At 41.7% G+C, this 24,115-nt stretch overlaps 2 protein-coding genes across 2 annotated transcripts in view; one reads left to right on the forward strand and one right to left on the reverse strand.

Moving 5' to 3' along the window:
• Positions 1-24,115, forward strand: part of sema6a (sema domain, transmembrane domain (TM), and cytoplasmic domain, (semaphorin) 6A) — a 101,824-nt gene that overhangs the window by 70,860 nt on the left and 6,849 nt on the right. The window contains exons 10-18 of the mRNA XM_062417300.1: positions 337-554; positions 3,006-3,137; positions 5,280-5,435; positions 9,184-9,357; positions 11,098-11,238; positions 11,336-11,413; positions 15,399-15,457; positions 16,332-16,352; positions 19,703-19,882. Coding sequence (XP_062273284.1) covers positions 337-554; positions 3,006-3,137; positions 5,280-5,435; positions 9,184-9,357; positions 11,098-11,238; positions 11,336-11,413; positions 15,399-15,457; positions 16,332-16,352; positions 19,703-19,882 — 1,159 coding nt within the window. The remainder of the gene's footprint in view (positions 1-336; positions 555-3,005; positions 3,138-5,279; positions 5,436-9,183; positions 9,358-11,097; positions 11,239-11,335; positions 11,414-15,398; positions 15,458-16,331; positions 16,353-19,702; positions 19,883-24,115) is intronic.
• Positions 1-24,115, reverse strand: part of commd10 (COMM domain containing 10) — a 148,636-nt gene that overhangs the window by 12,881 nt on the left and 111,640 nt on the right. The window lies entirely within an intron of this gene.

Genomic DNA, 24,115 nt, shown 5'->3' on the forward strand with positions numbered 1-24,115 from the left:
GATGCAAAGTTGAGTGCTTGGTAAACACCTCTACAAGGAAAGTATGGTAGTTATGGGTTATGGGTCTGTTGTATCAAATTTATTTTTAAAAGAGCCTGAAAACGATAAAAAGCTAGGAGATTATTTCAAGATGCAGACATAGGACAATTTATTTCATATTCAAAGGTGAAAAGGTGTGGACATTTTTTTAAATGTGAGTGGTTTTGGTCTTTAGTTATTTTAAGTGAAAACTATTGATCAATTTTGTTAAATCAAATCATTGTCATTAGCTGCACAGGATTTAGAGACTGTAAATGTCTACTCAAAAGCATTCTTTCAATCCTGTGTGTTGGTCAGGTGGTGTTTCCTCGGGTGGCCAGGGTTTGTAAGAACGACCGGGGCGGCTCGCCTCGTGTCCTGGAGAAGCAGTGGACCTCATTTCTCAAGTCTCGGCTCAACTGCTCCATCCCCGGTGACTCCCACTTCTACTTCAACATCCTGCAGGCTGTGACAGAAGTCATTCACATTAACGGGAGGGATGTAGTGATGGCAACCTTCTCCACACCTTACAACAGGTATGTTGAGGAATTATAGCAACAGATGGAAGTGACCTGTGGAGGTCATTCATTTTATTCAATCAGCTGTTTTCTTTCCATTTCCATTTATTAAAGCAATTATCTTTCTCAGCTTGAAATACTTTCAAAATGCCGTCAGTTCATCAACATTATGACAGTCTGACCTTTATTAACATTGGAGACATGTACCACTGCTTTGCTTCTTGGTGACATGTAATTCCCGAGGCTACAGGGTCAACATCTTCTGTCAAAGCAGTTTTGCTGCCCTTTTGACATACAGGTGCTTAATATTATTTTTCATTTTACAACTCATATTCAGAAGCGCTTTCATATTCATTGGCAGAAAGAGTTATCTAAATTGAAAATTGCCACAAAGCCATAGCGCTTGGCTGATAGCTTGCACATATTGTAATTTTCCATTTTATGGCTGCTTTTTAGCAGATAAGACAATTGCTTGTGACAATGCAATTGAGCATGGTTAATGGACATTAAAACCCAATGAAGCATAGCCTCTGAAAATTTCTATAAGCGCCGGTTTTGATCCTGGCATTAATTTTCCATTTCATAGTCAGAGGATGAAATTAGAGGGAGCACATTCAGACTGCGGGGATTGTGTCGTGTAATTGTCTGTCTGGATGTCTGGCTGGGTTGCTGCCTGGCCAAGTCACTTGCTTACTGGTCGGCTCGCTCACCATTTATCTGCCTTGTTAGCAGCCTGGTATAAACAGACATATGACTGTCTAACTTTCTATACATATACAATGCAGAGGCTAATTACTATAATTCAGTAGCTAAGCCAAGTATTAACAGCTCTCTGACCTTACTCTCTATAATACTGCCCTTGTGTGTGCTGTCTCCCCAATGTCTACAGGATAAGTTAAACCCATGATGCAACAGCCAGAAAATCCAAACAGCTGAGAGAGAGAAAGATGTTCCACTTTAAAGAAAGTCTGATAGAGAATAAACAATTCTTAGTTTTTATTTCTGAGGGCAGATGGTTGAAAAATAGAGAAAGTGACTCAGGAAACAGATATGCATTGATTCCAGTCAGACAGAGGGAAGTCAGTGACTCCATTGCTATCACAAGACGGGTATTTTTCCCCTTAAATGAATAGCAATAATAAGACAATCTGTTGTCCATATTTCTTGCCCAATAGTGTACTTGTGATGAACTTTGATGCCTCAAGGCTTTTGGGGAAACCCGGTCTCAGAGGAGAGGGTTAGGGAATGTATGTGCTCATGAGACTTGGGTACCATATTCAATAACTATGCAGTATATAGCCTGATCTATAATACAGGAATTAGAACAATTGCTAGTGATCCATGTAGGAGACTGTGATATAAAGAAACATAGTCTTGCATTGAAGTGCAGAACTATAAGGAACAGTTTTATTTAATTCTTACACATCCCTGTTTGGCTTCTTGGTTAACAGATGTGTACAAGCAGGCTTGTTTTATTGTTTGTGTTTTAAAAATGCATGTTTCACTTTTAATGTTACAGGACAAACTGTGTCACTTGCCAGTGTAACTCTATTTCAGATAATGAGTTTGGCTTGGGGAGTATAAACTTTCACAAATCCAATAAAGAGCAGGACAGAGTTGCTAATGTTAGCTGCTTTATACTCTGACAGTTGTACCGATCAAAATCCAGAATCTACACAGTGGATTTGTGATTCACAAAAGGTGCTTTTTAAAAATTGTAACCTGTAACCACAAAAAATAACGTAGTGTGAAATGTTCCTGGGCAGTAAGAGAATCTTGATTCATATTTAATCACTTATTAGATTGATAGTTTGATCTGATTTTCACAAGCCAGCTGCATTATGCTGGACGGACCTCATTTGCATAAAGTTGAGGTCGACTCGTGATTGTGAGGTTAGTCCTTCAAGTCACCGTGCCCTATCCATCATGTACTGTGCGATTGGATCTCCTGCTCTCAACAGAAATCCGTCAATGGATCCAGTATGTTTGTACCATTACAATTTTAATGTTGTTATTCTGGTTTTAGAAAGGCTAAAAAAAGACACAGCACTGCTCACTCTTTATACAGAATATTGCTGCAACATGTTAATAGCTTTTCAGGCCTTCCATGCCTAGTTACGGTTGCTATGCTATTATTGGACCGTCATTTTTTGTGGGAGGGATATAAGGAACAATCGAATGGCTGATTTAAATAAATGGAAGACATGATAAAATTGTATCTATAATATACATCTTGTTTCATAACATGGATATTTTTAATCTGGCGACTTTCATTTCAAACTTGATTGTATCACCCAATGTTAACATGCAACAGCTAAAATAAGCTATCCTGGAGAGATTTAACCCCTCCGGAAGGAATTGTAAATCTATTTTTCTGTCTCCTGGTGATAGTCCAGACTTGGCAAGGTGTTTCTTTGATATTTTTAGTTAAGAGGTTGTTTATGTTTTTTTGTGTTTGTGTCATGGCAGTATCCCAGGCTCAGCAGTGTGTGCCTATGACATGGCGGACGTGGCCAACACATTCACAGGGCGTTTCAAGGAGCAGAAATCCCCTGACTCCACCTGGACGCCTTTTCCTGAAGAGAAGGTTCCCAAGCCAAGGTACAACATCAGTTAATTAACCAGTGCAGACAGGCACACACACACACACACACACACACACACACACACACACACACACACACACACACACACACACACACACACACACACACGCACGCTAACACATGAGATTTAACACAGTCGCACACGCATATAATATATTGAGTCACACAGTCTTTCTTCCTCTTTCTTCTCACATTCGTCTTCCTTTGTCTCGCTCTTTCACACATATACACACATACGCACACAGACACACATACACTTGCTTATTTATTCATGACCTAAAAACGTTATATATGGTTCCTAATCCATGCATAAGACTTGTTGAATAACCATATAACCACATTTTTAACTCGTGCATCACCATTTTCCAATACATTGCTACTTTTTAGACGGGTATTACACGTCCTACGTCTTATTGCGTCACACACGTATGCACACTCTTACACATACCACCTCTCTTCACAGTCGCACTCCTAACCCATTACCTCACCTCTCCCCCACACGCAGCTGCATCAAAGAAGGGCTCAGTATCAACAAATGAAGCATGAGATCATTTTACAGATGGCTGGCTAATTCCACAAATGCACCAGCCTGATCAATGTCCCATCTATTGCTTGCTAATTAGCGCACTAAGAGCTGCTCTCCTCTCCTCCAGAAAAAAAAACAGATTTACTACAAAGATCTGGGCCACGATAATTGTTGGTACCACGTGTGTGTGCGTGTGTGTGTGTTCCCATATGGGTGAGGAGGCGGTTCCTCACCAACAGAGAGCCTGAGCCTGCCTCTTTGTGCATGCGTTGTGTAAATGAGCATATACGTGTGACTTTACCCACTTTGCTCAATTAGCATGTAATTACTTGTTTATGTTCAACAAGGTCAGACATTGCAGAGATCAGATACACCCGCCGTTGTTTTTACTGTGATTGATGTGATTGATTTCATTTCCATCCTCTAGTGTGTTTCAGACTTTTTATCTGCAGGCAAACAGACGGAGAGTTGTAACAATGCCACCAAAGTCTGCCCCTGCAGCAGACTGTCCCTCCATGTGCTAGACTCTCTCTGAATCATTTACAGATTCTGTATTTAAGAGATGTCTGTTTCTGTTCTGGTCTCCATATGCCCACAGACATAAATGTTGCCATACAGTAACATAAATCACTTTCTTCTTTTCCAATGACAAGTGGTCCTGCAAATGCTGTTCCCTAATTTAACAACATCAATTTGGAGGTGAATGTAACACTGGCAGCAGATAAGTGGAACTCGTCTGTCAAAGGAAATTTTATTTAAGGCCAAACAGCTTGAGTGGTTGAAAAAAAAAAATCAAATAGGTTTGAACTATAGTTTTCATCCTGTACCACTTCACTTTCTCTCGCAAGATTGCATGTTTTCATAAAAGCTAAATCAAAATCATTTCTTTGAAACTGTGTCATTTCCTTGTACAAATATGATTTGTGTATGAATGCACAGAAAGGCTGAATGATTTTTCTACATTATGTGATTCTCTTGATACTAATGCCTGCAGATCACTACTTTTTCAAATTGCAAAAAAAAAGATGGATTTTACAGGAAGATGAATTGACATGTCTCACGAGTGCACTCATATATATTTTTTAGGGGTTTGGTCCTTAAATGTTGACAGTCTCAGACATTCAGTGGCCAGCTGGCTAATATTTCTAGGACCTGGTGTGGATTATGTGGTGTGGCAGGGTATCAAAGACCACGCAGTAAAGGGGTTTTACAAGCTCTCAGAGGTGAGATGCCTGCAAAGGGGATATGCTATCAAAAGCAGCTTCTCTTTTACAAGCAGCTCACCAACTCCCTGTAAACGGATCAGATAGATAGAATGTCTTAGTGCTCTACCCTGAGTCCAAAGGAAAGAAGACATCTTGAGACCTCTGCTCTGGCCAAAGCCTCGTGGAATGAGAGTTTAGTAATTTAAGTCTTCACTCTCATTGATTTTAGGGAAGTAGAACTTTCTGCCTTCTTTTGGAGTTCTGGCCATGAAAAATTGCTGCAGTCAATGCAGTAGAATTTCTTTTGTACTTTTTTGTTCCATTTAGTTTTTTCTTCATCCACTCTCTCCTCATCTCCTCCCCCTCGTCCACCATTCAACTTCCTCTTCTTCCACTCCATTTACAGGCCTGGCAACTGTGCTGGCACTCCATCCATGGAGAGGTACAAGGTGTCCAATGAGTTCCCCGATGACACACTCAACTTCATCAAGATGCATCCTCTGATGGACGAGGCCGTACCCTCCATTGCTAACAGGCCCTGGTTCCTCAAGACCATGGTCCGGTAAGTATTACACACTCCAAAGGCCATTGTCATCAGAAGTCTATGAGCCTCTTCAACCCAGGACAATAATTACGTGAAGTGCTGCTCTGAGAGTTGGGCTCATTAAAACACACTAGTACTCCAGCGCAAACCAGCCGGTGACCTATTTTCTCTGTACTAGAGGAAACACTGATCTGCACTATAGTATCATTCTCCCAGAGTGACCACGTAGTAATGTGATGAAGACACAGTGCACAATTTGAATTTGCTGTGATATTTTAAGTGTTCATATTCATATTTACACTTAAAAACCATTATTAAAAAGCATGTTTCAAATGTGTCTTTGTTGCAAATTGCTCATTAAAATCCCTTTGAGGATATTTCGATGACAGGACACTGGAGTAAAGTTATTTCTTTTTTCCTCTGTGGTTGGCTTTTCTCCAGAGTTTCTGGAGTGCAGCCCATTTCCAAAAAGCCAGAGCACTGTGGCTGATGCTGTTTGTCATAAAGGTCTCTCTGGCTTTTAGCTGCACTCATGGGTGTAGATTTGGGTACGGACAGTAGGGACAATCTACCAATGACAAGGTTTTTCTGAATTGTTCCTACCTTTATTTTTCCTGATTTCAAACAATCTTGCCATTTTAACTCCACATTATGTTACTAGTAACATATCAGCAGGGTTGGTAGGTTTGCATGTATTCTGCAACAAAGTGGGCTATTGTGATAAAGAGTGGAGGAGGGGGATACTTGACTTGATTATCTGGCAACCCTTAACTTTAAGTGGTTTGACTCATTGTCGACTAGCTTCAGCCCAGCAGATGCCTCGTAGTCTGAGATGAACAATCATTAATTTGAAGTGGTTAGTATTTATTAATAGATTAAAGGTTTTAAACATAACAGAATTTTAAAAAAGCTTTTCCAGACAAAACTAACATCCTATTTAAATTTCAGGCATTAGGTGTCAATAGCTGATTTATGATTCTTCCCCAGACATGTTGTTTAATTAAAAGACCTATCACTGTAGGCGAAAATTACTCAATTTTAAGGAAGAGCCAAAGTGTAAGTAACAGCCAGGCACAGCTAAACAAATGTTCTGTAATCAATGTTTAATCCTCTTTGACAGTATGAGGAAAAATATTTATTTAAATACATTTCTCCCTTGTTCAAAGAGTGGAGGAGTTATGATTGTATATAGGTCATTACAACATGGATTATTCAAAGGTAAATTAGCCACAGCTAGTCCAACTGATTTGTTTGTGGATGTGTTACATCATTTTATTCTAAAAATCCTGTCAGCAACAGCCTGAGCAGTAAAAAGACACGCAGACAGGTGAGCCACAGCTTCAAGTTCAGGAGTTGAATGAAATATAACAGAAGTAGAAGTTTTTGAGATGGTTTAAAGATATCAATCAACAAACCGAAAAAAGATCAACAGAATCACAGGTATTACAGCAGATAGTTGGTTCACATACGCTACAGCTACATTATTTTCTTGTAGTTGTTATGATAGAAAATCTATCATATGTCAATTTTAAATATTACTGCCTGTTTCAGGCAAGTTATATTAGTGAATGTGTGTGACCACATGTGTACATATGAAAGAGAAAAGAGAGATAGAGAGACATAGTCTACTGTTTATTTTGGATGAAGAAAAAAGAAAAGGCCATTCCAAAGTTGAAACCAAATCTTCTCCTGACACAGACATTTTCCACCATCATCTCAGGGAATACGACAGCACACCACCACCCCATTCATTTGGACGTGGTTCTGAATTACAGCTGCTCGAGATTTAAGGTTAAAATTGCATGCCAGACCATTGACAAGCCTCATTGGTGGTAACGTCACCTAAAAGATGAGTTACATAGAGAACTCTTCATAGGGTTTACAAATGATTTGCATCGTATCACATCTTGCCGGTACATTGCTGAGGTCTGACCTACATACTGTGCTGGCTTAGTCAGAGATAGCTTTCATCAAGGTTATCCCTACAACATTATCTGTTCATTAATAACATAGCATTTCTGTCTTTACATAATCAGGAAATCAGACTATAATTTGTTTGAAATTACACCACAGTGAGCAGAACCTTGCATGCAAATCAGAGGCAGTAGTTAAAAGCATTATGTAAGTCTGACAAGCATCATGAAGGCATATGTGGGGTAGGATAGTGAAGCATTTCATTAGACCTGTCACAATCTGTATGTGGAGTAGTATTCTTGAGCTGAAGTAAACTGGAAACCAAATCAGTAATAAGGTTTGATCCCTGTAACACCCTGCAGAGGACACCCCAACATCCAGCTGATGCTTCTGCTGCAAATTTGGAAAAGTATTTCTGTCTTGAGACTTGTGCTGCGACAAGGACCTCAGCTGGCAGGGCACAATGAATCAAATGGAGGGGGAAGTCACTCTGAAGAATCAACCTCTTGAGATTTTTTATTATCCTGAAAAGGAAAGACAGTGAATGTCTTAGTCCTTGAGATTCTATTATTTTGCTGAAATCAAATCCCATTGACACAGTCCTTGGAGCTCCTGTTATGCTTGAATAGGTCAAAACCACATTGGACCTTGAGATTGCTGTTATTTTTGATTGGATGTAGGCATTGCACAGAACATTTTAAGAAATAACGAGAGAATAGGATAAGAGGATGTGGCCTTGTTTTGTAATGGGCTCATGGGGTAAATTGTACTTTCTAGTAAATTATCAAACCCAAAATTAGTTCTCTTTCAGTTTTGTTTTGTTTTTTCAAAGCAATGTGTATCCTTTGCCCATTTTTATGTAGAGAACACTCAGTAAACCAATAATGAGGGTAAAAGTGGACTTCCTAGATATCCAGATAAGCTCTCATACTTAATATTTAATTCCCATCTCCTTCAATTAAAAAATCATGAAAACAAGCATTTGCATAATTCACCTTGATGTGCAGATATGTACGTTTGTGATAACTTAAAGAGTTTCTTGGCTCTGGAACAAACCAAAAGATAGATACCAGTATCTCTGATACAATGAAATCAGATGGTAAAAGTAGCCTCAAGAGGTATTCCTTTAAACCTGTTATTTGATCCATCTGGATTTTACTTGTAACATCAACAAACCCCGATCCAAAACACACCAACTGACAGCTGTCTAATTTGCTAACTTGAAACTGCTTGGTGTGGGGTTTTTTTTCTAATAATGAATTGGAAATCGAGTTTTATGCACACCCACCTGGTGCTGAGCCAAACTGTTTGATCAGCAGCTGTCAATTATACAAGAAATTAGAGCTCCCAACTGTTGTCTGCTGCTTGTGCAACTTTTTTCTAATGCTTCTCTTTTAGGATCCACCTGACATGCCCTTTGTCAATCTGATTGAGTTTCTAATGAAATAACAATCAATTAATGAGATTAAAAGGACTCTGTAATGTCCCCTGCTGTTCTTTATTCTCTTTTAGACTTCTGACGTGCGTTTTGGAAGGCAATGGATTGATTGATTGATTGATTGATTGATTGATTGATTGATTGATTGATTAATTGATTGATTGATTGATTGATTGATTGATTACGTAATTGTTATTTTGGATATTGTATTCATCCTTGATTTTATAGTTGATAATATCTGCCAGTAAATATAAAAATAACATCTCAACACTTTGAATATGATCCAGGATAAAGACCACTGGGATAGGGGTGAAAATTCAATCACTGCTAGTATTTTTCCTGAAACTGGCTACATAATTGACTTATTGATTGGTTGATTGGTTAATTGATTGTACTTGGTATTCCCTATTCCAGGTATCGTCTGACACGCATCATGGTGGACAATGAGGCAGGCCCCGATAAGAACCACACAGTTGTCTTCCTGGGATCGGAGAAAGGCATCATCCTCAAGTTCCTCGCCAAGATGAACAATGGCTTCCTCAATGATAGCCTGTTTCTGGAGGAGGTTAATGTCTACAACCCTGACAAGTACGTTGCTTTGGGTGTATATGTGAACTCTGTGTGGGTGAGAGAGATGGTGAGACACTGCAGTTTGAAAGTTGGAAAGAGGGAAACACATGGATACTGTTGCTAAAAACGAAGAAGGGTCAGTTGTGTGACAGAGAGAGTGCGTGTGTGTATTCATGTTTCCAACCATCCAACCATTTCCCAACTCAGCCAACCCGCCAACCCACCAGCCCCATCAAGTACCAGTCAGTTCCCCCGACCCAAGCTATATAGTGAAGCCAGCCAGCCAGATGGCTACTCTATCATTTAAAAGAGTTTTATCAGGTTACACTTTGCCCAACCGCCTGCTACTAAATTAAAGACATAGGCCCTAAGGCTCTGGATAACGTAGTGCTGTGGTTCCCAACCGCAGCAGAGCCCAGTTCTTCAAAACTTTGGCTGATTAAAGGAAAACACACACACACGCACTCACTCACACTGAAGTCTGTGTTTGTCTTCAGGGCCAGCCCGGGATTTCTCGCTAATACATTATGTGGTGCATGTATGTATTATTGTGAGTGTGTGTCTGTGTGTGTGTGTCCTCACATTGGTTATGGTGGGGTGAGGGAGTTAAGCATTGTTGTGTATTTGGAGTAGAAGTGAATAAGGAAAAATCAGCCAAAGTGTGACCATGCCAAAGCAAATATTTAGTTGAGGGGTAATGGATGAGGGGGAACGAATGGCAGCACAAACAGAGGAGGGAGAAAGAACAGAGGGAAGAGTGAAGACTGAGAGAAGCAGAGTGGAGAATACATTATTGTATTAGACCGCCGAGCAAAAGAAGGGAATGAGAGCGAGGACTTGACAGGAGGGCTTTCAAGGTTACCACTGTTTGTTATCCAACATGCTGTGGCCATGTGACGGGCCGTATGGAGGGGATGAAGGGCAGGCCTTGCCTTCTTTCCTCTTTCCTCTCTGTATCTCCCTCTTTGTTTCTCCTTGTCCTGCTATGGCTGGGACTGAGCATTTGTCAGCTGCTGGCCATCTGGCTTAACTAGTGTACAGTAAGTGACTTTGCCCGCCTGATTCCCTGCCTGGCTGGCTTGTTGGCTGGCTGGCTGGATCAGCACAGGCCTGATTGTCCTGCATTACTACGTGTAGATGGACTCTAAGCCCAAATTGAGAATGTTAATGCTGCACTAGAGTGCTGCGAAGGGGAGATTAAATCCCTAGAGCTGGATGGCGGGATGGTGCGAGGAAAGGATGGAGAGAACGGATAGATGCTTGACACGCCCAAAGGGATTAGAGCATGCTCCTGTGGGGCCGAGTAGACAAAGAAGACTAGCAGGGATGGAGGAATGAAAGAATGGTGGAGTGGGGGGAGGAGAGGGTTTTGTCAGTGTTAGTGGGTTTTACAGTTTAGAGCGGTGTTATTGCTGACTGCTCACACTGCCCATCTGTCTGTTTATCTGTTGTATCTGTATCACCCCTTTCTTTATCTCTCTTTATCTCCCACTCTGCTCCTGACCCCATGTTCTTGATTCAAGCATTATCTCTGCTCTCCCTGACCTCGCAGTTTGTCTCTCTGCCACATCTTCCTCTTTTTTTCTCTTTAGATGAACTGTCAAATCTCATTTTGTGACTCCTTGTATCCATCTTCAACAAACTTTTTACCAGACTTTGTCTCTAAAGACGGTTTACCCCGACAGTTGTGTTGGAAGACAGAATAATCCCTACTTATCCGCAACTGGTGTCTCCTTTTTCTTGTTCTTGTTCCTTTAGATGCAGTATAGATGGTGTGGATGACAAGCGCATCATCGGCATGCAGATAGACAGCAAGAGTCACGCTCTGTGGGTCGCTTTCAGCTCTTGTGTGGTTAAAGTGCCGCTGTCTCGCTGTGAAAGGCACGGAAGATGCAAGAAGTAAGTTTGATGCTTATAAAATGGTGAAAAGCAAAAACTATTCCAGCATATAATATGATGCTGATGGTGACTGATGGAGTTTTTGTGTTTTATCCAGATCCTGTATAGCCTCCAGAGACCCGTACTGTGGCTGGGTGTCACAAGGAGCCTGCAAACAGGTGGTTGGCAACACCAAGTAAGTAAACACAATCATGCTTAATTGCAAGGAGGATATATTTCAAGTGTTCCAGGGTTCAAAAAGTGAAAAAACATTTTTAGCATAGACAAAGTTAGGAGGCTGACGTTTAGTGAATTTACGAAGTTTGGGTGGGATATCAGCAACAACTCCTAAAGAGTATTTCCATTACAAACAATCAACCACCAAGTTTACAGATCTGAATTACGCTCCTCTGACTGTGAGCTGAAGCTAAAGATTACACTTTATGGAAACCTGATAAAAACATTCAGCAGCTCAACCGAAAATCCTGGATGAATTCTGAATGAATTTTTCAACTCTGATGCAATGTCTTGGTCCCAAATATAACAAATGTTGAATTAATTACAGCTCTGCTTTGTGTCTCTTTGTGCCATTTCATAGGCACTGTAGAATTTATCCACCATATCACGCTAAGAGATATTTATCCAAAAAGAAAAATCTGAAATAATAAAACAGGTGGCCATAACAGTCAGAAAGAGTACATTCAAAAGCAGCTTCTCCCTCTACTCTATATTAGAAACTTTTAAATAGTTTTACATTTTGTCCAAAATTATTGCTGAAGTCTCTTTGCCATGCATGAAGCTTGCATTAATAACAAATGATAACATAAAAAGCCTGTTTTCCAAACAACTTTTATTATACAATATCCTACCTTCTTTGTCATGCCTGGTGGCCTTTCTCTCCCGATTTGTCGTGTCTGTGATCTTTCTAATTTTATGGTGTGTAAGTGCAATTTCCTCCAGCTGAAAGGCCTATTGGAAGGATGAATGGAAGGAAAGTGTTGTTTGCCCCAGGCCTGAGGTTGGGTACGTGGGCAGGGGAACTCTTGATGGTCTTGGTAACTATAATTTGCGGCTGTAGCTATGACACAGAACCAGATTATGCTTTCTGAACGAGCAGCATATGGAGTTTTGTGGTGGGAAAAAACATTTTACCGATGAAGTCATAACAAAAGGACCAGCACTCCAGTGGCTATTTGTTGTTGAATGAATTTCATCCCCCTGCTGCAAAATGATTGGTCTGCCATGCCAATACACCAAAGGCACACGCACACATGTACACACAAAATTTGCAAAAAAGAAAAACACACAAAGCTATCCATCCTATTGTTATTCTGAAAAGCTGAGCCGGTGGACTGTTCTGATTGAGTTTCCACTTTGGAGCTGGAGCTGACACAGAGGTATTAAGAGGGCAGACGACCTCTCTCCTTTGCTGTACAATATTTCTAAGTGAGGGAGAATGGGGGATTAGTCCCGGTAGGCTCTGTGGGTCTGTGGTGAGCTATTCAAAGCGTTTGCCAGACTGGACAGACGGAGGAGGGAGTTATAGGAATTTTGGTGTTAAATACAAAAGCTTTCCTCATACAAACAGATCCCTAAAGAGAACAGAGTTATTTTCCTTAACATCAGTCTCCATTTCTAACTTTTTCCTTACCTCATTAAAATGAAAACCCTGTTGCAGCACTATCTCTTTTTCTGTTTCCTCCTCTGTCAGTCTGTGTTTGTCGACCTAACCACATAGCTATCTTCTTACCTGCGTATGCCCAGCCCTGTTTGTGCATCTATTTTTATCCATCTTTCTTTTTCTATCTTTCCCCTGCTATTCTCTCCCTCTCTTGCATGCCTCCCCTCCCCTTTCTTCTTCCATCTGGCCTCAGCTCTAGTGTGCCAGCTTTCCCATGTGGAGTTATGCCTCTTATACCTACTGCCTATAAACAGCTTGGACTCTGGTCTCCTGCAATATGGTCCCCAGTCACCCCCTGTTCATGCATATGATCGCATATGAGTCTGTATAGTTGTTATTATGTAAACTAGATACAAGACTGTGAGTTTGTTTACAAATCAGAATATTAACAATTACTTGCTAATTATTAGCCACTGATCCTGACTCTTTTGTTTAGATTACATATGCACAACTATACAGAATAATTACCTAGTGAGCCAATGATTAATAAAGTCTGAGGCAGGTATTATTTTGTAAATCAAAGCCATGAATCAAAACGAATGGCAGACTTTCAGGAAACATTATGCGTACTTACTTTACACTGTATGTACAGTATATTAAGTCCCCAGTTGCCCATTCACTTCTGCTATGAATAATTAATGATAATATGCCTGACCTGCATTTCAACAACCAAGTCCCCTCTGTGCAACCACACATCTCACATAATAATCAGATCTGATGCAAGATGTTATAAAAATGTGGCCCATGGCTGCCTCCACTTACATACAGTGCAATTTGAATGCAATTTAAATATGCATAATGCGGTTGCGGAGGGATCTTAACCCTGAGCTGAACCGTCTGTAGTGTCACATTATAACACACTGAACTTCTGTTGCTATAATGCAGCCACTATGGGGCCTGAACCCATTAGTTGAGGGTTCACACTGCAGTTCACTCACTTTCACATGTGCCAAGTATACTGCATCCATAGTGTGACTATTCTTTGTTAAACTATCTTGAGACCAATAGGATTTAAACGTGTAACCTTGTAATCTTCATGTCGACACAGTCTCACCACAGTCTGTAATGTTATTATCGACCTATACTGGAAAGCGTGACCTAAAGGTTGCCAATGTTTTCGTCTTGTCAAGAAAGCCAAACGTTTCATGGCAGGGTGGGTCGGGGTGATGACATCAGCAAGGAAATCCGGTAGATATTGAGAGTGCTTGCATGGCATTTGTGTTTAGACAGGTCTAATTGTGCAACTCTGCGTCTGCTTTGTGATTATGACTGTGTATGATAAGCAAATAAGATAAGCAGATTAAATGTACCCCCAGATACGTAAAGAGGATGCTTCTGTTGTTGTTGTTGTTGTTGTTTGTGTGGCTGATATTGTGGTTGCTTTTCAGGGGAAATATGTTATTGAGTAGAGGGTAAAATTTACCATCTACATCCCAATTAAGGTTTTATCAAACTGGAGGAAAAGATGAATAGTTAATTGATTCATGGAATTTTTCAGTCATTTACAGCACATAAATATACATGAGGCAGTGTTTGACTTTATTGTGTTTGAGAACAGAACAGCTGAAATTCAATTGTATTTTTCTTCCAAAATCTCCCGTACTTGGCAAGTTACGACTGATCAGGGGATAGGGGGGTGATACAGCTTTGGAAAATTCTTCTTCATGCTATAATTGTGGCCAGTGGAGGGTGAGGTAGATGAGAGGAGAGGCGGGTGGACAGACAGTAGGGAAAGAGGGAGGCGGGGGGGCGGCGAGGGAGGGGGGTTGAGGAGGACTGTGAAAAGCTGTCATGCATGACTATGATGCTGGTTGACAGTTGGTCCGCTCTGTTTCACAGATCTCCTTACTGCCTGCTTGGTGGTCTTTCAGGAAGAAAACAGGTCTCAGTGCAGATTTCATCAGAAATAACGTCTTTGAAACTCTCTCTCTCTCATCCTCTTTTTCTCTCTCCCTCTGTGTCATATGATGGCCTTCAAGTACGGTTACCCCTCACTGCACTGGTCTTGGCCCATGTGATTGGGACTACAGCCTTATATCTCTACTGAACCTCGATTATGTCAGACACTGAGAAGAACAGGAGAGAACAACTGAAGATCTCATGAAAACTGTCATGTTTTTCCTTCTTTCAAATATATTTTATTATAGCTATACAACCTAAGATAAGATTTTTATCGCAGTCAAATAAAACATCAATCTTTTTGTATCTACACTTATGGTAATGAGTCCCATGCCAGCTATGGATTTACAAGCCAGCCAGCATTCTTCATAAACACTGATTTTAGGCCTCCAGGGTACATGCTAGGTGTTCTTTGATTTTGTTCCAGTTTAGGGCTTCCTTCGGCCTACACTGTGTGCTAACATAGGGTATGCTGTGTTGGGGGGTGTTTTTTTAGTAGCTGTCCTATAGCTTTGTGACTTTGTGACTGTGTTAGGTGTGGCGAGCCTGCATGGCCTGGCCTGTTTTCCACTGCTGACCATGATGTCTCTGTTCCCCGCAGATCAGCCTTTGAGCAGGACGTGGAGCATGGTAACACAGATGGCCTGGGAGACTGCCAAAGTAAGCAGGCCCTCTTCACTCTTATCTTTCCTTCTCTCTTCTATAAACCTCCCTCCCCCCACCACCAAACCACCACCACCATCACCACCACCATTCCTCTCTTCTCTGTTAAACTTGTCTCCCTCTTCTCTCGGGCCTCCGTTTCCTTCCTCGCTGCTGTCACCTTTTTCTTCCCCGTCTGTTCCGCCCTCACGATCCTCTCTTTCAGCCTCTTCCATCCATCTGTCCCTTTCGACTCTTATCCTCTTCTGTCCTTCCCCCGCTTTCTCTGGTCAATAGAGGTTTGTGTCCCGTTGGGCATAAATTGGGGTCCTTGTTGCAAATCGCTACGATAACACAACACGAACATTCATGTGACACACAGGGAAGGGATTTTACTTGTGAGTAATCACACAACAAAAACAGGACTCTCAACATAGTTAGTCAGTCAGTCTTGAAAGGTCTCATTCTCTTTTCAACACAGATAGAACAGGACATGCAGTATGTAGACTGTATATATTTGATTATTTCATGTCCAGAATAAATGTTTAAATTTGTCAGTTTTAAAATTCTGCTGCTTGGTTAGCAAGAGAGTCTTAACACTCATCTCATCTTAGTCCATTTTATTCCATCTTTTTACTCAAAGTAAACAGATGCAGGGCATTTTTCCTTCAGTTTCAGCAACATGTATAGTCAAGGGAGGCCATAGCATTGAACCTTCATTAGCTGTGGAGGCCATATAGATCACCCCTGATTAGAAGTTAGGAGAATACTGAGGAGGCGATCGATTCTGCATTACTTTAAAAGTCATGGCTTTTGATCATGTTAAACCATAGGTCCTCTTTACAGCAAGCAATAACACATTTCCCTTTCATTTCTTCTCCTCTTTTTTCAGATACCTTTGTGGCACTCAATGGTAAGTACCCCACGTAGACTGTACAGGCAATCAAATAGAAGAGAGGAGAGCTGCATTTCATCTCCCCTGACTATTTAACTTCAGCCACGCCCCTTCATCTAGTCAATCAATCATTCCCTCTCAAGCAAATGAAAACTCCTCCTACATGTGTAAAGACGGGGTTATTAATGACTCAAGGTTTTAACTGAATTAATTTCACTCCTTCTTTTTGATAGACATTCCTTCCAGTTATGAAGGCAATGAAACATTAAAGCACTTCTCATAGTAATCCTCCTCATCCAGCCCCTTTGGTGTCTAGTAAAAAGGACGTAGAATGGGAATTAGAACTTTAGAAATAAAAATCTTTAATGCTGATTCTGATTCTATTAGTTCTATTAGACTCTCTCTCCCTTCGTGTTTCCCTGTCCCTTCCCCTTTATCCCCTGTGCAATTGCATCGATTAGCCCTGACCTTTGCTTCGCTAATTGGATGGATCTGGTTGTTGGTGGTTTAAGGTCTTGATGGTGAAGAAATGCCTCAGCATGCACATTAAACAGGGCATGTGTCGACAGAGGCAGAGAGAGAAATAAAACTGGTCTGTTTAGAGTCAGGAAAAGATCAGATATGTCTCTGCCTACAGTGATCAAGCATGTGCATTTGGCAAAGGCTTTGAAAAGGGCTAATGTAAACATGCACAGACAAACTGCACATGCAATCAAACATTTTAGCACTGGCGTCTTCCAGCAAATATGGCTGTTCTCCTAATCACATAACAACAATGTCACAATCACTCTTCAGTGCTGGCTGATTGATACCATTTTCCTCACTCAAGTCTTTTTTAAAAGAACGATAAACAGATGTGATTAGCCCGCAGCAAAGTCACTCTTATCCATACCATCCACACCTACACTCACAACCACCTTATTTTTATCTAATCTGGGAGCAGTTTGGTTTTCAGTGACTCTCTCTCGCTCACAAGCAGATACACGCACATACCTCGCAGCTGCCAGATCAAAACAATCAGATCCATACAGAATGACAAGAATAGATATTTTGAAGTAGTTCCAAAAAGCCCAGTTCTCTGTCTCTCTTTCACCCCCCTGTGGCAGTACCCCCACTGTGATTCTCCCTCCTTTTGGAGATCCAGGGTCATGGAAAAAACATCTTGTGTTAGTGTGCACCCCAATAGTGCTGAATATGCTGCCACAGGCTTGGCTTCGTGTTTCAAGGCACACACACACACACACACACACACACACACACACACACACACACACACACACACACACACACACACACACACACACACACACACACGCACGCACGCACACACACACGAGCGCAGATAACACCCAGTTTCCACCCTAAACAAAGTCTCAGCCATTGCCCAAGCCCCTCAGTCTATCTGTCAGTGGTTGATATGGATTTGAAGATGAATAAATGCCCCCTCTCCATTCTACTCTACTCCAGACTAGACATCCTCGCCTCTCTTTTAATCTGTAGAAAGAGAGGGATGTGCATCCGTCGGCAGTTTAGAACTCCCCCCACCCCACCATGATCCGTGGAGGAGCTCTGAGGCTCCGAGCTCTCTCTATGTGTGTCATCTGCCTGAATTGTACTTCCCCTGGCGGTGGGGGAATGAATTATAAAATAGGCCTGTCACACTAATCTCTCAGCCTTGGGCCAATAGTTAAATAAATCATTTTAATGATTGCCACGCCACACGGAGGAGGAGGAAGAGGAGGCTCTGGGTGGTGTTGTGTGCGGGTGTCTGGTGTGCGTAGCAGTCTACCAGCAGCATCATCGTTAGCCCCCTGAAATGCCTCCCCCTCTTCAAACACAAGCATAAACACACATTGTAATGGCACTTGCGCATCTGCAAATACACACACATACACACGGCTGTCACCTTCTCTGTGGAAAGAGCGTTTAAATTGGGAATTGGGGGCTGAGCTCAGCAGAGGCTGTTGATAAAAGTGTTGTCACTCATCATATAGAGAAGATTTTGTCCTTAAACATGTGGCTTAAATACATTATATTAAATACGGTATATAGCGTGTGTAAAATTGTGTAGGGTGGCTTAAGTGGAAGCATGTGGGAAGGTAATGTGATTAGCATGGTTCAAAAATAAACAGTCAGACAAAAGCTTAATACTTTGCACAAATTCTGCCTATGAAAAAAGATGGTAAAACTGAAAAAGGCGGATGTCGGAAGAAACACAGATTGTCGGAGAGTAGTGCACTGATAGATGGGGAAGAGATAGGTATAATCCATCATCGGCATGAAAGAGTACTTTGTTACAATTGTCAGATGTCAGACTTTCAGGTGTTAGAGCACTTACAGCACATTCATTTCCACAGAGAGACCAGTGTGTGCTATTCTTGTTATAGCCTCATCATCTGTGTAATGTCCTGGCTGTATTATGATACCCTCTTCAACTGTTGGCCAGTAGTTAATTTAGCCATTAAGGAATTTAATTACAGGGTGGAGTCAGATCAGAGAAAATTCATTAACTCTTAATGACATATTTCTACTGATTGATCTAGCCATGTTGCTAAGGGCCTTGCTAAATAAAGACTGTGCAGATCTGAAACATTTAGGGAGATATTTGGTTTAAAATGAGGAGAAAGAAAGGCAAGAAATAAGAGGGGAAAGCAGGGAGAGGGAAGCACAGAAGAGACAAAGACTTAAGTTTTAATAGTGGACATCATAATGAAATGGACATTGCTTAAAAAATTGATTCAACAGTTGGATTTAAAGTAACAGAAAGCTTGAAAGTGCACAAACAGAGTTACAGTTGAAGAAAAGTTGCAGGGAGACTGCTCTACAGGAGCGATGGAGAGAAAAGTCTCATGTCCTTCATATCAAAGCCAGGCACCCTATGGTGGTTGTGAAGAAATACAATTGTACTCTGCTCTGACAGGCCCAACGGAGTTTTAACATGTCAGTCAGAACAGAGGGGGAGAGAGTGAGAAAGACAGAGGGAGGCTGAAAATGACAGAGATAATAAAAGAAAGGACATGTCTGTGTCGAGAAAGACACACATATGCAAAGACATACACATTTGCTAATGAGTTGCCCTGGGTCACCAGGGAGAAACACTTTGTTGCCTCACACAGCCCAGCAGCTGTCCTTGTGTGTGTATGTACCCTCTTTAAAGAAGGAAAAGATGTCTGTGTGTGTGTGTGTGTGTGTGTGTGTGTGCACGTGTGTGTGTGTGTGTGTGCACGTGTGTGTGTGTGTGTGTGTGTGTGTGTGTGTGTGTGTGTGTGTGTGTGTGTGTGTGTGTGTATATGCACCCTTGCTGCACATGCACTGAAGCCTGTCCCTCTCTGCCCCGAGCGTCGGTTAACCTGTGTTGTGTCCGGCAGGCCACCATCACCACCACCATCACCACACCCTCTCACTCCCCACCTCGGCCCTACCCGAGGCTGCCGAGAGCCCCCTGGGGCGGGGCCGCATGGTGGAGCGGAAGGACCCCCCCATGAGCTCAGACAAAGGGGAGGACCCCTACATGGCAGTGCCCTCTCAGACTCAGCCAGAAGCCAATGGTAAGCCTTGGAACGCAACAGTGAGCAGTCAATTTGGTCCATTGTCACCTGTGGCAAGAGAGGTGGGGAGGGAAGGGAGAAAGGGGAAAGGAGGGGTTTGTGTAATTGAGATTTACGGCTGCCTGGCTGCTTCCAGCTGACGAGGTGTAGAGATAGTAGATCGCGTTCTCTCTAGGGGACAAATTGCCTCACACTGCGCACGTAAAACCCCCGCAGAAAGACAAACACACCTAAGAGAGAGATAGAGATAGTACATACATATGCAGAGACATGCATACACGGACACACACACACATTCTGTGCTCATTATGAAGCATGTACACTCACAAAAAATACTTGCACACGCTCTGTAGGTTGGATTTATTATCCATGGACTGTAATGTCCCACAGGAGATGTAATATCCAGACCATTACACTCTGAAAAGGAAGATGGAGATGTATTTATTTCCTCGAGAAGATGGCCTGTGCCCCAGCTCTGTCATGCTTTGCGACACAGTGACATGACATTGAACGCCCTTTTATTCTGTGTTAACAACCTGCCTAATGCTGTACTGCCTCTAGGACGGCTCGCTGGATAAATGAGTAGAGAAAAGGAGAGAAGGAAAGGAGATAAGAAGGGGACAGCACACATTGGGAGTGTAGGGTAAAAAAAAAGGGTCACCACTGTGCTGCACATCCATGTTTTGTCCCTTAATAAAACAGATAGACCTATTACAGATCCCATTAAAACAACACGCAACATATCCCTGCTGCGTTACATAGCTCATGCTATAAGGGTCACCATGGCCTTGAGGAGATATTGATTATTAATAACAGTGATTCATCATGAGCGTGGCCTGGTAGACACCTTCTATAGACTTACAGTGGATAAAGAAAGAGACAGAGAGAGAGAGAAGGAGCAGCTAATGAACTGAGACAAAGGTGAGAGTCTTGTCATTGAAGTTTCTATAAATATTACTATACTTCAGTGCATGTCTCATAATTAACAACACTAAAATAAGGCTTTATGTCAGTTCAGTTTGCAACATCACATGTTCAAATATCTACCTTCTACCGTCATGTCAGCTGGAAGCAGTACAGGACCAGTATGTAGATCCAAGCACAATGGTGGCAGAGACTTCAGACAGCATGCCTACAGCCAGCATCACAACATGCTGGTGCTCCCCTTGCTTTTACCTGAGCAGGTGTAACATTTTTCGAGCCTCACAAAAAATAGTGAGGAATAAAGTTTGAGAAAAACAAGACTTTAAGCTATAAACTGTCTGGCAATCAAAAAGTCCTAGGAACCTTTTTGCTTCTTTAATTGTGGGGGTGTGGGCGTTCAATCAAGCTTGCTCAGGTAACTGCAACAAGGCCTCACATTTCAAAACATGCTTTCTTGCTGTTTTTTTCTGTATTATCATTATTATTATTATTATGATTTTATCTGACACCTTTGCAGCTTGTTTCAGTATTTATCAGTTCTGTATCAATTTCAGCTTTACAGTCTTTTCTGTTTCCTTTTCTCAAAAAGTCAGCTCTGATGAAATTTGTTTGATTTTCTTGTGCTAGTTTCTTGTGAGCAGTTCTTGATATTTTGCATGGCTTGGTCTGAGACTACATCTTTTTTTTTGCTATTTATATATTTGCCTTTTTACTGTCTTGATTGCTTTGATGGTATTAAGCACAGTTTTGCCTCCATGCAGCTTAATGCTTTTACAGCATGGCAAATCGAGCACCACAGTCAACAGTATTCATTTCCCGCTCCACCCATCCTGCCTTCTCTTCCTTCCTGTCGCCCTCAGTATTACTGGCTTCAGGTGTCAACTGTACTGTGAAAACTTAGCAAACTGCGTGAGTGAAAGTGAAAATGGAATCAATATAGGAGAAATGATTATGGAGTCAGAAACTAAGTAAGTTGGGAAAGTAAATTAGTCATTCAGCATGCATTTTAACTGCAGGTATAGACCCATGCAGCCCATTTTGCAGGAGAAATAAGGAATAAACATTTAACCACACCATCAATCTATCAAATTAAGTAAAAAAAAACAGTTGAGTGAAAATGTATTAGCTCATGTCCAAAGTCGTTAGCAAGCTTGTTCATGATTTAAAAGAAATTACAATTACTCCCCAACTTTTTCATTTGCAGTTAAGACATTGTGGAATCTTATCTGCTAATGAATATTACAGTGCTGCCAATATGTATTAGGCCAGCACCACCAGAGTAATTAGAAATGCTGTAAAATGATGAGCATTCACACACTGATGATATTTAGCACCCAACAGCATCATTATCTGGCGTTCCAGTGGGGTCATCGCAGTGCCAGGTGGCTGCTTGTGTTTCACAGTACATTTGAGCTTGGTGTTTGTCTGTCTGTCTGGCCCTCATCTGTCTCTGTTAGAATCTTCCTCTACTCCTGTCACCCGACCATACACCTCTCCTGCTCGCCTCCCATCACTCACCCGAACCCCAAAAACACCCTGCCACTTTCGCCATCTGCTGCCATTGTGATCAGTCTCCCTTCCACAGGACCTCTCATCTGACTGGGATGGCATGTTCCAAGGCTATACCTTACCTAGTGCAAATTAATTCCCGAACCTATTTATGGAGCCTCCTCCCCCAATGCCCCTCCCCCTCCTGTCTCTTTCTGTCTTTTACACCTCCATTCCTGCACCTCCTCCACCTCCTCTGTCTCTCCCCTTGTAGATTGTCTCCTCTCTAACTGGAGTCATATCTCTTCCCTTGTCTGCAGGAATAATTCCTTGCCCTGCTCCCCCACTTGCTCTCCTCTTCCCACTTCCTTCCTTTCTCTCTCTCTCTCTCTCTCTCTCTCTCTCTCTCTCTCTCTCTCTCTCTCTCTCTCTCTCTCTCTCTCTCTCTCTCTCTCTCTCTCTCTCTCTCTCTCTATCTCTATCCCTCTCTCTTTCCCTCTCTCTCCCTCTTTCTGTCGCCCAATTCGCCCCATACATCCACCCTCCCCCAACTCGACCTGTAGCCACTGCTGTGTTGCTCCAATTTATGGGTTCATTACAGCAGCTATCCAGGGGAGAAGGAAAGGGGAGAGGTGGAAGGAAAGAGGGATGGAGAGAGACAACGTGGGGGAAGAGGCATGGGAAATGAGGGAGGAGAGATGGCAAGAGAGAAAAAGAACACACATGATAAAGATTTATTAAACAGAACAGGACAATAATGTAGCGGTGAAGGTTACAAGGGAACAGAGAGGGGAGGTAAACTGGCTGAAAGATAGCATCGAGCAAATAAGTAGGAAGAAGTGAAATAACAGAGGGCAGAGAGATATGTAGCTGAACAGATTAGCATTAACACTGTTTCTCTCTATCCCTCTGAGTCATTTGTTCTCACATTCGGCCACGGTTTTAACCCTGCAATGTCTGTGCTCTCTATTTTATGTTGACCCAACTAACTCAACTCATCTCAGACTAAAACAATCTGTGTATAGGGTGAAGGAGCGTCGGGACAAATATTGAGAATCTACAAGCAAATCTGTGGGATGTTTTTGTTTTCTCATGTCATACTCATTATGATTCACAAGATTAATATTCACAAGTGTCAAATCACAGAAAAGGATAAACACAAACTAAATTAGTTGGATATAATGTGTTATCTTTTTAAACATCACACTTCCAAAGCTGTACAGCATTTTCATGATATTTGTTTGCAATTAGAGGAGAGCCACCATAGCTTACTGAGAAATATGATTTCCCTCCATGTCAGGATTTCACAGGCTTGCTCTACGAGGGTTATTTTCAGCTGCAGGCAGCTCTCTGACACCTGTATGCCAAGGTGAGGCTGGTAAGATAGAGGGAGAGTATGACCCCGCTCACACAGGGATACTGTGCTTTTTTCTTTTTTCCATGACAGAAAGTCCTCATAACCAGAGCATTTCACCTCATCTCACTTTCTGGAAGACAGTTAAAGGAACATTTCAGCATTATTATTGGGGATGCCATGTCAATCTTGAATGATAGCTATAGTTATGGAAACTGTCAAATATGTCCAATAGTAGGAAGTTCTTTTTTTAGTTCACAGTCAAATTCAGGTTTCAAACTTTCTTATAAGGCACAGAATTGTTGTGAATACTGTTTGGCTCTGACTTCACATTACCTTCGAAGAGCAGAATTGTAGCTTATACATCTTAGCCTAGCTGGGAAACTATAGGTTTTGTCTGTATCTTTAAAAAAACAAACAAACAAACAAACAAACTGCTTGTGTAGTTTGGAGGGGCCGGTTAAAAC

This window comes from Scomber scombrus, chromosome 4, assembly GCF_963691925.1.
Source record: "Scomber scombrus chromosome 4, fScoSco1.1, whole genome shotgun sequence".
In the NCBI taxonomy this organism is placed as follows: Eukaryota; Metazoa; Chordata; class Actinopteri; order Scombriformes; family Scombridae; genus Scomber; species Scomber scombrus.